Genomic DNA, 15,411 nt, shown 5'->3' on the forward strand with positions numbered 1-15,411 from the left:
TCATGCATCTGACGAAGTAGGTCTTTTCCCACGAAAGCGTATGCTCCAATACATCTGTTAGTCTATAAGGTGCCTCAGGACTTCTCGTTGTTTAGGAATGGGAAGATATGCTTTATTGAGATCTCTAGAGTAGAGAGAGTCATTTGCAGAAACTTCCTGGATCAAAATAAGAGTTTTCAAATGGAACTGTGATAGCTTCAAGAGAAAATTTAGAGAGGAGATATTTAAGAACACTCAAGAGCTTCCTGCTCCCTTTTATTTCCGAGGGATAGCTGTGTTAGTCTGTTCCATAACAACAGAGAGTCTGGTGGCACTTTAAAGACTAACAAATGTGTTAGGGCATTAGGGCACAATTTTTCGTGAGCTATAACCCACTTCCTCAGATGCTGAAGAGAAAAGAAATAAAATTATCCCTTCCTTTTTTCCCCTTTTCTTTTCAGCATCTGAGGAAATGAGTTGCAGCTCATGAAAGCTTATACCCTAATACATTTGTTGGTTTTAAAGTGCCACTGATTCTTTGTTGCTTTTGTTTTATGAAATTCCTGAATAAGTTCCCTGGAACTGAGGGGAATATTACAATAATCCCTTCAAAGTCTGTAACACCTCTGACCAAATTCAACAGAAAACACAGTTACTCACCTTTGCAGCTATTGTTCTTCAAGATGTGTTGCTCATATCTATTCCAATTGACGTGTGTGTGTGCTGCATGCCTGGTTACCGGAAAGTTTTCTCCTAGCTGCACCCATCAGGTCAGCTGTGGAGACCTCTGGAGTTGAGCTAGTGAAATGTCCTATATATAACCCTGCTGACCCAATGCCCCTCAATTCCTTCTTGCCGGCTACTCTGACAGTGAGGAAAGAGGGCGGGGATAGTACAGCCGGTCCCCGAGTTACGAACGAATTGATTTACGACCACTCGTATTTACGACCAACATCCAATACAGCTGGAACCCAAGTTACAAACAAAATCCGCACTTACAAACAGCACGGCCATATGTCAGTGAATGTAATCCAACTTATGAACACATCGAGTTACAACCAAGTGCTTGGAACGTAACGTGTTCGTAAATCGGGGACCGTCTCTCTCTCTCTCTCTCTCTATATATATATATATATGTGTGCAACACATCTCAAAGAACAACAGTTACAAAGGTCAGTAATCATTTTTCTTCTCTGAGTGCTTGCTAATATGTATTCCAATTCAACTAAGTCACAAGCTTTACATAGGAGGAGGGGTTGGAGTAAATTTGTAGCTGACTCATGTACCACAGCCCCAAAGGCCATATCATGTGTGGGCTGCTGTACAATAGTGTAGTGCGACCTGAAGATATGGACTGAGAACCATGTCATAGTCCTGCAGATTATCTGGAGAGGAACATGGGACAGAAAAGCAGCCAATGAAATGTGCCATGAGAGGTGGTGGAAATAACTTAGTGAGGTCATAATATATGCAGATGCATGCCGTGATCCAGGAGGCGATGCGCTGCAACGAAACTGGCAGACCCTTCACCCAGTTCACCACTGTTTCGAATAGCTATAAGGATTCCAAAAGGGCTTAGTTTTGTCAATGTAGAATGCGAGAGCTCACCTGACATCTGGGGAGTGAAGCCACTGCTCCTGCGGGCTTTGGTGAGGTTTAGGATAGAAAACCAGGAGGAAAATGTCCTGGTCCGTGTGGAAGACAGATATCACTTTTGGGAGAAAAGCTGGGTGAGGATAACAACACTGAACCTTGTCCTTATGGAACACAGTATACAGAGAGTCTGACATGAGGGCACGGAGTTCTGGCACCCATCTGGTGGAGGTAATGGTGACAAGAAATGCCACCTTCCATGAAAGGTCGAATAACAAACAAGTTGCTAGAGGTTCAAAGGGATACGAAGCACTTGCAAAGCAAGAGAACCACAAGTTCCAAGAGTCATCACTGGCGGTAAGAAGAAACTGAAGGACTGTTGGGTTGGCAGGGTCATATATAGGGCATCACATCGGCGCCACTCCTGGGGACTCCATAACTAACCCAACGGGTAGCAGCTGAGGTAAAAACTTTCCGGCAGCCTTACAGATGGCGCTTTCACACCTCAGTTGGAATACATATGAGCAATCACTCGAAGAAGAATCAAACTTTTGGCTCTATTAAAAAAAAAGTTGCCATAAAGAGATACCAAAGAATGAAAATACCAAAGAATGTGATTTTTTCTTGCAACTGTTTTGTTCCAGGAGAGATGGCAAATCTGAGTCTATCACCAATTGCTTCTCCTTGATGTTTAATGGTGTGGTGAATGGAGAAAGGTTTTCTTGGTCTAGCCCTTTGTAAAAGATGAGATGTACTTCTTGTGCCTAGAGAAATGAAGCACTAAGAAATTAGTCTCAAAAGGCTTTGTGTGAGAGAGGAAATTTGTTTATGTTGCTGAGGAAGATGGACTACTTCATGACTGTAGATAATATAATAGCATTAGCCTAGCCAATACCACAAAGATACTGGCCCCTGACGAGAACTGAAATCACACAGGCTCTCATGGGAAGGGAAAGCAGAGGAAGATTCCTGGAATATAAATCCATAAACACTTCGAAATTCCAAGTCATAGACACTTCCAGGACGGAGAAGGTGAAGGGTATTGGAACAAGGCCTGCAATGGCAGTGGCAGAAGAATCAGAGGACGACTGTGAAAGGCTCCTTGAATGGGAACTGTGAAGGCCTTTGACGAGGCCGAAGAGCTGTGGAATGTCCAGGCATCACAGGAGCTAGACCATACCCAGTTTGCTCTTTCCAGGAGTCTCCTTCATTACTTCAGCCTAAGCAGGGTGATTCAGACTGCATAAACTAGTGCACCAAAGTCCAAACCCTTGCTAAGGAGTGTGTGAAAATGAAAACAGGCAGGACTGGGCTGCTTGATGTTTCTGGTCATGGATCCTGGCAAACAAGGTTTGAGAAGACTGGACACTGCAAGCAAGAGAAGAAAGGAACAAGAGTGGAAAAGAGATAAATGAAAACAAAACAACTAAGTCGATATGAAAGGATGAAGAAAGCCCTGAGCACAGGAAACTGCTTGGACCTCCTGCTATGGAAGAGGATGGGAGTGAGTCAATCCTGGGCTCATCCTCTGCTCAGTACTGTGGGTCCAGATGCACAAACTACTCAGCCATTTCTGTCGACTGGAAGCAGCACAGAGGAATCTGAACTGGCAGATGCACTCTGCATGGGAACCCTTGCCCTTTCTCAGAATGTAAGAATTTTAACTTCAGAAAATGAAGGTATTATATAAGCCTGTCTTTTTCTCCTCATACCAGACACAGATAAGCAACACCTTTAGAATACAGATCAGCCTTTCAGCCTATCTTGACATCAACAGTTGCAATTGTATATCATACTCTTTCCATTTGTGTGATTGTAGAAGCTTTAATTTAAAAAAAAAATCACATCAAATATCTAAGCCAATTTTGTCTATCAAGGCCTTTTGAATGGAACATTTGGGAGCTTTAGTCACCTAATTTTTGTTAGAGAAATGACCTAAATATTAGCTTGACATAAAGAGGAAAATGTGGAGCAATGTATGTAAGCTTTCTATGCACTGCCAGGCAAAAGATCATATACTCAGGTTTCTCCACTGAGCAACTCATCTCCCCCAGCTATGCATACATCTATAAAATGGGTATGATATTTTACAGGGAGGCTGTTAGGTATAATTAACTGTGAAGAAAAAGTTATTTGATAATGAGCCTGAGTACATAATTTTTACATAAAAATATATGAGAGCGCCATGTGACATACAGGACATCCCAACTGTTGAAATACAATAGATCAAACTCCAAGCATCAAATCCAAACCCTGCATCAGCAGGTGCAACTCCCATTAACGTCTATTATTATTATTTATACTACAGTAGCCCCACTCCACTAGATACTGTAGATATAGAGGCAAACCCAGCACTGAAGAGCTTACAGGCTAAACAGAAAAGATACGTGAGAAGGGAAATCAACACAAAGAGGTGAATTTACTTACATGAGGTCACACAACTGGCAGAGCTGGGAATACAACTTACATCTCCTGACTTTCAGTACACTGCCCCATCCACTAGACCATGCTGGATCTCATCACCAGAAACTGGACTCATACCAGGGATGAGTTAGTTGCCATGGTTAATTTGTTTCAAGATCAAAAACTAAGACTGACCATAAGCTACATATTTTTCAGCGGTTACATTTTTATGGTGTCTCATAGATCAAAGATATTTTAAAATTCATAGATTCAAATACAGGCAGCTGTCTTCCATTTGCTTTATCAGTTTTCTCCCTTCCCCTCATTGGAAGAACTGCCATCAATAACTCTTACGTGAATGGAATGTTATACACCAGGACCACTGACAAAAAAAACCTTATATTCATCCCCTCAATTATTTAAGAACATAAGAATGTTCATACTGGATCCGACCAAAAATCCATCTAGCCCAGTATTGTGTCTTCTGACAGTGACCAATGCCAGGTGCCCCAAAGGGAATGAACAAAACAGATAGGCATCAAGTGATTCATTCTCTATTGTTCATTCCCAGCCTCTGGCAAAGACATGCTAGGAATAACATTTTCCTCTCTTTGGACCTTTATTATCTGATAAAATGTAAATATACATGGTCACAGATCTGAATCCCTCCTCAGACATTATCCATATCTATTCACAGCTATTGTCCATAATTTTAATGTCTGTTGTAACAATCTTACCATTCAATAGCCACCAAAGTAATGGAATAAAACCTGGACTTTCATTAATGTACTTCAAGCCTTTCAAGTTGATGCTCACATTGTACAGTGACATCAGCATTAGTCTAAAATAAAATTGAAAAAGTGATTAGACTGCATCTCATACTTAAACATTATTTAGGATGAGCATCTACCAGGTGGCTAGATGCTTATGCATACTTCTAACTTAATATAAGATACAAAGATATGTACTTATGTCACATGTTATATACCTACAGCTACAGGAGTACAACGTGTGTGATGATATTTAAATTTATAAATCAAAATATTGTAATCATGTAAAAGTCAGTCAATTTGACAGCACTTAAATTCCTCTGAATTGAATAGGACTATTCACATGAATAGGGCAAGCAAGATTTGGCCTTACATGATTTATCCTTACACATGTAACTGAATCCTCTTAACTAGGACTCCCCAGAGAGCAGCCTATCGTCCCGATTAAGCTGCTTGTCTCAACAAATGAAAGGGACACTTTAAAAAGGGTTGCAAAAATTTTGTAACAATGACTATTCTGAATCAAAATAACTAAATGAATTTGCTGCATTTCCTTCATTCTTCTTTTGATCTCTGACAACCTCTGCATTAAAAAAGCAGCTTAGAATTTCACATCTTTAATACCTCTTAATCACCTCACACTGGCCACTCATGCCCTTGTCAAATAAAATGTATGCTAATTCAATTCCAATTAAAGCAGCAGTCAATCATTCTATATCATTAGGTTAAATCTGTTCTATGGAAGGGATCCTGTTAAAGTAGCTGTCCCAAATTAAAGAAGTGCTGGGCATACTGATTTCAGTAGGGACTGATGTCACTCAACACTTCACAGGATCAGGCTACAAGTAAAGCACACTGTAAAACAAAATCCTACAAAGAAGTCATTAAAATAGAAATGGTTAGACTCCATTGTAGTATACTCTACCTGCCAAACAATGTGTCTTAATAATCAGTGAGATCATGAAATTATCCCAGCCAGGCACCATGCCTCCTGGAGTATCATCCTTAAAGGAGGTATAGTGGTATCCACTGCCTCCAAACAAAACCAACTCCATTGGCTGTTGTCGGCAGGGTTGGTACGCTAATCAAGTGCTCGTTAGCATTTGTCATGCTGTCATTTGCATATCTCTGCCGATGCTTTTTGCACATGAGGTTTTTGCTCAAAAACAAGCAGTGTAAACGGGTCCATTTTGCGCAAAAAAACCCTTTTGCACAAGGTCCCATATACCCATATACCATACGGGTTCTTGTGCAAAAAGACTTTTTTTGCAAAACAGACCCATCTACACTGCTTGTTTCTTTCAATCTGTCCTTCAATGCATGGTCTTTCAATCTGTCCTTCAATGGAAATGTCAAATAGATTTAAAATGACATAAAGGGACACTGTTTGATTGAATTTTTCATTTGCGTGTTTGTTTTGTGTGATTGTGGTGAACTAAGAATCCTGGAATGTTGGGAGAAGTTTCCTGATATTTAAACCCATTTTGCTAGCCACTCAAAAGATTTAAGCCCAAAGTAATAGTATGTTGTTAATAATAACACAATGTGAAAACATTCCTTGGCTCTTTATGCCACTCTCAGCTCTACTGCTCCCTCATCATCTCTGTATTTAAACCCACTATTTTTCCTTTGCCCTTATCCCTATTATTATATTCCTCTGACTCTTAGTCCTATTTACCTCCACCCTCCAAGTAACAAAAATTGGAAATGTTTAAGCCAGTCACCACATCTCTGAACTAGCTCCACCTATTTATAAAGTAATTAATTGAAAACAAAAAGTATTAAATCAGCATTTTGTTTGGTCAGCAGAAAAGAGGTAATCTGATTTCTGAGTCTAGACTTGCACTTGTTTGTATAGCTTTTAGTTGTATGGAGCTCTTAAAAATAAATCATGCATCGTATGGTAGCCATACAGGCCTTACAAGTTTGACTGCCAAGTCTACTCTCTCTAACCCTAAGCCTGCAAGAGTCAGTTTTCAAGGCAGAAGTGAGAAAAGAATGTTTTTTTGTCACTTAAAACAGGGTTGTGATGAATCTTTGGTTTGAATCCAAATCCTATATTTATCCAGTCACCTTAATCTGCAAAGCATAAATATCAGTCACATTACCCTTCATTAATATAGTATTGATACTAGAACTGTGATAAATACTCTTTTTTATCCAACACCAAATATTACATGGTAGTTTTCATCACAAGCAGACTATAAATAGATCAAAGATGATCACTATATTATGTAAGATACTGCACAATTTATTGTGGCACTGCTATAAAATTAATTTGGAATTAAAATTTGAGCCACATGAGATTTTGTGCAGTGTCTTCTCTAGGCTGTATGCTAACCCAGTTGGATGGACTTTTTATGTTGCTACTCTATAAACTCGATGTCTTCCTGCCGAGTCTTTGATTTTTCTGTAGACTTGACTTGCACATGTTTTAAAATGCCTGTGGCGAGCGAGGTAGCTGGCATTCATACCATGAGAAACTGTATGGCAATCAGCATTAGTTGCTTTTACAATAAAGAATTTATTTTTAAAATTAATTTCCAAAAGAAAGCCCCTTAATCACTAAATGATTATGGTATTGCAAAATGTTCAAAAATCGAGAGGAACCCCTCAAAAAACTCGTAAGACTGGCTTAAAAATCAAGAGATTTGTAGAAGTCTGGGTTAGGGGGGATTATTTGCCTTACGGATTTTGAACCTTTAGAGGTCACATTTTCAAGCGTTTCTATGCAATCAAGAGGGCTTGAAATTTGCATTTTTTTAAAAAATGGAAATTGTGATTCTCACGTAATCATATGATTCCAGAAAGCAGGGCTTTAAGAAAAATAGCAAATAATATGAAAACTGTCTATCCTGTTTTCAATGCTGACTTCCAAGCCCTACACTTGGGAAACAGCAAAACAGCCATTAAGTAACGCTAAATCAATCTGTAACAATAAACATAAACACTAGGGATGTAAATGGATAACCTGTTAACCAGTTACCTGGTAGGTATCACCCTTCATGGGTAATGCTTAGGCTGCTCCAGCCCTGGGGAGGCTGCTGGCTCCCAGCCCACGCAGGAGACAGGGGGGGAGGAGGCAGTGCGGGAGGGACATGCTCCAGCCTGGTCATGGCACTGGAAGCTAACCCCGCTGTGGCTCTGCCTTTTAAATGTATTTGGAGCCTGCCGCTGGTACACAGCAGGAGAGACACAGCGCAAGCCGGGCCAGCTGATTCCTGGCTCGCGCCAGGTACCTCATGCTGCACTTTAGTCTTTTAAATGTATTCAGAGCTGACTAGATTGTGTGTTTGTTTGTTTGGCCTACAACTCTGAAAAGGGGCGAAATTGGTTGAAGGAGGCCTAAGAGCCCACTTCCACTAGATTGTCACTGAATGTTCCTGCTAAAAGGACCAGATTTTGTATGAATGCTATTTTCAATGTAGCCTCCAAAGGGAGCACAGAGTAGAAGAATCACACAGTTAAGGGAGGACATGTTTCTAGACTGATTCTGAAAGGTCAAAGTGGCTTCAAAATTCAATGCCTATTCAATGCCAACAGTGGATGAACTATTGCAATAGCTGGGAGGAAGCTCCACTCAGCAGTTGGCAGCTAGAAAGGGGAGCAGATCCTTAAGTTTCCCAGATCTAAGGAAGAAGCCTTATAGCTGGCAGCATCTTTGTCCTCACAAAAATGGAACACAGATCTCCTATGCCAAAAGAGGGAAGAGACTTAACCCTAAAATTTGTGCTGGCGACCCAGAGGACTCTGCCTGGGGATGTTAAAAAGTGTTCATTCAGATAAATGTATGAAAATTTCAGCAGTTACATATTTACACGCGGGGGCGGGGGCAGGGGCAGGCAAGAGCTGGTGCTCACAGGGAGTCAGCTTTTAAGCAAGCTCCCCATAAGCACTGGCTCCCATGGAGCCGCTCCCCCCGACACCACTGCTCCCGTGAGGCAGCAGTGGGGTGAGGGGAAAGGGCAGGCGGTTCTGCAGGAGCCAGTGCCCGCAGGGAGCCTGATCCCAGTGTGGCAGCGGTGTGGGCAGTGGGGCCCTCTGTGAACTGTTTACACTATCACATCCCTAGAACAGCCTATAGGGTTGTCCTTTTGTAGCCTTTGGGTTGTTCGTTTCACCTGTGACTCTGGAAAAGGGGAGATATAGCCAAAAGGAGGGCTGAGAGTCTGTATGACTGCTAGATTATCACCACACACTCCCATTAAAAGAACTAGATCTGTATGAATCCAAGTCTCATCCAGAAGGGGTGCTCTCATGGGGGCAGATCCTTGACAGGATCATTAGATTAAGAGCTGCAGGAATAATGGCCTACATCAGGGATAGTCAATGGGCAGACCACAGTCCAAACCCAGAGCATCAGAGGCTTTTCAGGGAACCACAGGGCACTCCAGAACTCAGGGTTTCAGCCCTGCCAGGATTCATGCCAGTACTTGGGGCTTCAGCCCCTCCAGCGGCATTCTAGGACTTGCTGCTTCAGCCCTGCATGAAACATACAAGGACTTGGGACTTCAGCCTCACCAGGACTTGAGCGGGGGGACGCGGCTTCAGTCTCTCCTGCACTGCCGGGGCTCAGGACTTCCGCCCCTTCCAGGCATGCTGGGGCTGGAGTCTACAGCCAAAGCATGCAGCCTGGAGCCTCCTGTGGGACTGAAGTCCCAAGCCCCAATTCGTCTGGCAGAGCTCTAATTAGAGAGAGTAGGGGGGAACATCTGCCCCTCCTGAGTTACAAGTCAGTCCTGGACATCTGCCTTGGCTCCCACTGTCAGCCTGGCTCTGTTTAGAGAGGTAAGTGGGAGGTGCAGGCCACCCAGAGTTATATGCCAGCCCAGGCACCAGCTCCCCCAAGCCTGCTAGCACGAAGCCAGCCACTTCTCTACCTGCACTAACCGCACTCACATTAACTGCCTGTGGAATTTCATGATCTGGTCAAAAGCCTTTGGCACTCTGGTTTTGGCACACAGTCCACCTACTGACCACCTCTGCAATGGGCCCAGGGTATATTACACACCATCGTATGCATTCAATGAATAGGGACACATGTGATATGAAAATTGTTTCTCTGGGGTCCAGACTTTAACCACAGCTTAACCAAGAAACCTGGATCTCAACAATCATTGTCTACATTGTAACTTAACATCTTCTTTTTAAAAATATTAGGCCTTCATACACTTTAAGTCTGGTACAAAGTCCTGGCTTCATGTCTCCCAGAAGCTGCATCATTGTGTCCAACAATACCTGACTTGAATTAACCAGGAATTCACGGCCACATGCCAGTGCAGCAACATCTACAACAGAACACAAAATAAAATAATACATTCCAAAAACAGGAAAATGAGGTAGTATCTAATACAATCAAATATTAACTACCTGTACTACTGAAAATGGAGGAACTGTGAAGACTGAGGGTATGTCTACACTACAAAGTTAGTTCGAACTAACGGACGTTAGTTCGAACTAACTTTAATAGGTGCTACACTAGCGCTCCGCTAGTTCGAATTTGAATCGAACTAGCGGAGCGCTTAGTTCGAACTAGGTAAACCTCATTTTACGAGGACTAACGCCTAGTTCGAACTAGCTAGTTCGAACTAAGGGCTGTGTAGCCCTTTAGTTCGAACTAGTGGGAGGCTAGCCCTCCCCAGCTTTCCCTGGTGGCCACTCTGGCCAACACCAGGGAAACTCTATGCCCCCCTCCCGGCCCCGGACCCCTTAAAGGGGCACGGGCTGGCTACGGTGCCCGTGCCAGGTGCAAGCCTGCCAGCACCCAGCTAGCAGACCCTGCACCTGGCACGGCACAGAGCCACCCACCCGATGCCCCCCAGCCCACCCCCTCTTGCCGGGACCAGGCTGGCAGCTCCCGGGAGCTTGCCCTGGACCGCAAGAGGCGGGCACCTTCCTGGGCTAGTGCGGACATCGTGGACCTCGTCCACGATCTCCGCACTAGGCACAGGAAAGTGGCCGTCTAGGGCAGGAGAGCTGCCAGCCTGGCCACCCAGGACCAGGTGTGCATGAAAATCAAGGGGGTCCACTGAGACCCCCGACACTGAGCCCTGAGCTTACAATGGCCGTCCTGGGTCAGACCAAAGGTCCATCTAGCCCCGTAGCCTGTCTGCCGACAGCGGCCAACCCTAGGGACCCTGGAGGGGATGGACCGAAGACAGTGACCAAGCCATTTGTCTCGTGCCATCCCTCTCCAGCCTTCCACAAACTTTGGGCAGGGACACCACTCCTACCCTCTGGCTAATAGGACTCCATGGACCCAACCTCCATGACTTTATCTCACTTCCCTTTAAACTCTGTTCTAGTTCTAGCCTTCACAGCCTCCTGCAGCAAGGAGTTCCACAGGTTAACTATTTGCTTTGTCAAGAACAACAACTTTCTCTTACTAGTTTCAAGCCTGCTACCCATTCCTTTCCTTTGGTGTCCTCTAGTCCTTCTTTATGGGAACTCAGGAAGAACTTTTATGAATGCACCCTCTCCACCCAACCCCTGCTTTTAGAGACCTCTATCCTGTCCCCTCTCCGTCTCCTCTTTTCTAAGCTGAACAGTCCCAGTCTCTGTAGCCTTTCTTCATCTGGGACCTGTTCCCAACCCCTGATCATGTTAGTTGCCCTCCCCTCTCCCAGCCTTTCTCTTCCCCTCTCCCACCTCCTTTTCCCAGTCTCCCCCAGTTTTGTTCAATAAAGACAGAGTCAATGTTGGAAGAAACGTTATCTTTATTTTGTACCTCAATAAGAAGGGGGGCTAGGGAAGGGTAAGTGGAAGGAGGTGAGGGAGGAATGGGGTACGAGCCCCCGATGGGGAGGACTGGGCTGGCTCTGTGGGCTTCTGGGGGGTGGAAGCTCTCCTGCAGCCCCCCAATTACTCCCTCTCCCCAGATGGCAGCCTGCGGCAAGTGCAGCCGGGCTGATGGCCGAGTGGTGTGATGTGCCCAGTGTGGGCACTCAGGGCACTCCAAGCCAGAACTTCTTTGCAAGCGGGGCACCCCTTAGAACTGTGTGTCCGGGGTGGGGGTCGGGTCCCTTTAAGCGCAGCCCTCGGCTAGCCTGAGACAGCATCTCCATGCTCTAAGTCCTCCTTTTATGCCCTGCCGGCACTGCTTCCGGCCATCCTTAAGCCCTGTTCAGAGTCCACTCAATGTGGACTTACTAGTTCGAACTAGCAAAACGCTAGTTCGAACTAGTTTTTAGTTCTAGATGCGTTAGTTCGAACTAGCTTAGTTCGAATTAACTAATTCGAACTAAGTTAGTTCGAACTAGCGCTGTAGTGTAGACGTACCCTGAGTTATAACATTTACAAACCTTTCCCTATATTTAGCAAAACAGCCAATATTGAACTGTATTATTATATGCTACTGAAGTAGTGAATGATGCCTAGCAGTCAAAATCTGTTTATAATTATACGTTGTTAATTAAAATATGTATTCAGGATGGTTTGGCAACAAAATTCAAAATGCAATTATGTAGTTATGAAACAGGTATGATTTAAGTTCTGAACTGGCAGCATCTAGAATCATTGTGGAAATAGTGCAAAGTTTGACCCTAATGTAGTCTCCGTATTAAAGGACAGAAGATGAAGATTTCTTTATATTTATTCCCCCTAAGTTCCTGGTCAAAGAATACATGTAAAGCAAAAACAAAGGTTAACTTGCCCCTACTCTTACAGGAATGCTTCATAATTCAGTGGAAAGTACTATGGGTAAAAAATGGAGAAAGATTATTACTCTCTTAGGGTATGTCTACACCACCACCCTAGTTGGAACTAGGGTGGTTAATGTAGTCATTCGAAGTTGCAAATGAAGCCCGGGATTTAAATAATCCCCATTTTAAAATCCCCATTAGTGCGGACTCCATGCCCGCGGCTACACGCGGCACGGAGTAGGTAGTTCGAATTAGGCTTTCTAATTCAAACTACCGTTACTCCTCGTGGAAAGCCTAATTCGAACTACCTACTCCGTGCCACGTGTAGCCGCGGGCACGGAGTCCGCACTAACGGGGATTTTAAAATGGCGGCACCCGGCAAGATGTAAATGAAGCCCGGGATATTTAAATCCCGGGCTTCATTTGCAACTTCGAATGACTACATTAACCACGCTAGTTCGAACTAGTGTGGTAGTGTAGACATACCCTTAGGGAATACAGTTTCCTCTTGAATACACTTGTACTGTAGGAAGCACAACAAATTCAAATGTTAAGCAATAAGGCATGAAACAATATGATAGCAGCTTGCATTTAAAAAAAAATGAGCCTGACTCCTCTTAGACAGATATAAATCAGGAATAACTTGACTGAAATCTACGGAGTTGAAGCAGGTGTAAAATACGAGCAAGTGAGGTGAGGATCAGACCAATTGCATTGTATTCTGACACACTTTACCCTTCAAGAGAAAAGATATTGTAAGATTATTAGAAAATATATAATTAGTTAGTTAGTCAGTCAGTCTTGCTATATTATCAATCACAAAATGGTTAAAAGGGGAGAATATATATTCATCAGTACCAGGAAGGAAAAAAAATAAAAGTGCAAAAATGTGTGACATTTTAGAAATTACAACCCTCATCTGGTATGGATTTACTGTAAGGAAATCTGGCAGGTGATGTTAGCAAACTTAATTCCTATTTATTCTTTTTACTGCTGTTTTTTTAACATTTGCAGGGTTCTTTTAAGTACTGGCTGTAATACTGACAGACCAGTTCAGTGTTATGCTGAGACACCAGTTCAAATCAAAGTCACAGGCCAATTCACTTGTGTGTGAATATCAAAGAAATGTTATTGTCTTCACTCACCTATAATCTGTTATTACTATTGCATTATATTATGCATACCCTGTTCTTAATTAACCCCAGATCAAAAGTGTATGTTAGTGAAAATTAACTTGATTCATAAATTTCATCAAAACTAATGATGTTTTGGATTACTGTAACTAAATGCATTGTAATTATTTCTGTAATTGGACTGCCCATCAAATGGGACTGGAGCCTTGGATCTATAAATGAAGCAGCATACTTACTTTGAAGTATGGGTCATTATTTTCAACAATGGGAAATCCACAGACCCAGTCTGAATTTAGTATATAGAGGAAAAGCCCTGTGACGGATTTACCGGGTGCGAGCGCCCCCTTCCGACGGGGCAGGGGGGTTCAGCGGACCCACCATCTGTGTCTGACGTATTTTTGCTCCGGGGCTTGTCCCCGGGGAGGGGTAGGTGAGTGCGATCACCCGGTACCGGGTCGGTGCCGGGGTTCAGCGGACTCACTGCTCCACCCCAGTTAAGGGTCCTGGGGGTCCCATCGGGAAAGGGGGTCCGGGGGCCTGTTCCTAGGAAAGGTCCTCCCCAGAAGGGGGGGAGGGGGTGACAAGCGTTTAGCTCGCGTTAGAGGTCGCCCGGCTCTCCAGGGGTTGCAGTGTGCCGGGTCTACTGGATAGGCTGAGGCGGCAGGGACAAGGGGAGGGTGTGGGGGACCCAGGCCCGCCCTCTCCACCGGGTCCCAGCCCGGGGCCCTAAGCAGGGTACAACTAGCGCGTTCCCTCCACGACAGGCGGGGACGATCCCCGAAACTCGCCTGCCCATGGGCGCCAGAAGGGCTCTGCCCCGGGATTCTTACACTCCCCGCTCTCCACTGCCCTGCCGGGGTGTCCGCCCCGGTCACTTACCGCGCCCGAGCCGTTGGCCCCGTCCGGCCGGTGTCCTGGAGGCTCCGGCGTTGCTCTTCTTTCCCTCCAGCAGGGCAGGATGCTCGCCCTTCTGGGCGGGGGGGGGGGGGGGGGAAGGTTTGGCGGCTCCTCCCTGAGCCGCCTCCAGCTGTCTCCCCCGGCCACTTTTCAAGCGACCCAGGCATGGATGCAGCGTGAGTCAGCCCCGCCCCTCTGGCGTCCGCACGCCCCGTTGCGCAACGGCCGGGGTGCAGAGCTCCGCCTCCCGCTCCACGCGGCCCCAGGCAGCCGGCACGCTTCTCAGGCTCCCAGCCCGCCCATCACGGTCGCGTCCGGCCCCGCCCCCTTCACCACGGGGCCACGCGCGATCCCCTGCACCTGGTCTGAGCCCGGCCGGGGCTGCTCCAGCCATTCACGCCACCAGCCTGCCCTCCCCGAGCCGGGAGGGGTGGAGGGAGGAAGGGAGGGATGGTCCCCCGACCAGGGTCAGTGCGGACCCTGCTGGGTCCATCACAAGCCCGTTCTGTGATGGAAACATTTGCCAGATTGTTTCCGGGGAAGACAGCAATTAGAATGGATCCAAAGAACAATCCTCAATCTCTGAATTGTTTGAATTCTAACAGGGTAGAATACTGAACAAGTGTACAGAGATACCCAGAACTATTTTGATAAACGCAAAGAGACTTAGTGCAAACTTGCAGATTACTACATCTCTGCTATCAATCTGAATTTACAAACTTGGACTCACCTATTAATGTATTTTACCTGCTTTAACCTTCAATAACTCTAATTTCTTTTTCTTAGCTAATAAACCTTGAGTTAGAATATTAAAGAATCACATTTTTTATTAAGAAAAAAACCTACCTTAAAAATGTTAAGGTTGCAAAACCATGATTAAGGTTCAATCATTCATTATAGCATATCCTTTACCATATTTGTCCTTAAACATTCTCTGTTCTAAATTAAGTAGACATACTAGGTGATATCTCAGCAGTACTGAAGTCACTGGCAATA

At 44.7% G+C, this 15,411-nt stretch overlaps 1 protein-coding gene across 6 annotated transcripts in view; it reads right to left on the bottom strand.

Moving 5' to 3' along the window:
- HSF2BP (heat shock transcription factor 2 binding protein) overlaps window positions 1-15,411 on the bottom strand; it is a 60,586-nt gene that overhangs the window by 23,052 nt on the left and 22,123 nt on the right. For all 6 annotated transcript variants that reach the window (XR_012898246.1, XM_075912467.1, XM_075912460.1 and 3 more), the window contains exons 6-7: window positions 9,916-10,033; window positions 4,713-4,816 (exon numbers count right to left, since the gene is read on the bottom strand). Coding sequence is in view for 5 of the 6 variants with exons in the window: in XM_075912467.1 (XP_075768582.1) it covers window positions 4,713-4,816; window positions 9,916-10,033 (222 nt within the window). In the remaining variant the exon portion in view is untranslated. The remainder of the gene's footprint in view (window positions 1-4,712; window positions 4,817-9,915; window positions 10,034-15,411) is intronic.

Source organism: Pelodiscus sinensis, chromosome 1, assembly GCF_049634645.1.
Source record: "Pelodiscus sinensis isolate JC-2024 chromosome 1, ASM4963464v1, whole genome shotgun sequence".
Lineage (NCBI taxonomy): Eukaryota > Metazoa > Chordata > Testudines > Trionychidae > Pelodiscus > Pelodiscus sinensis.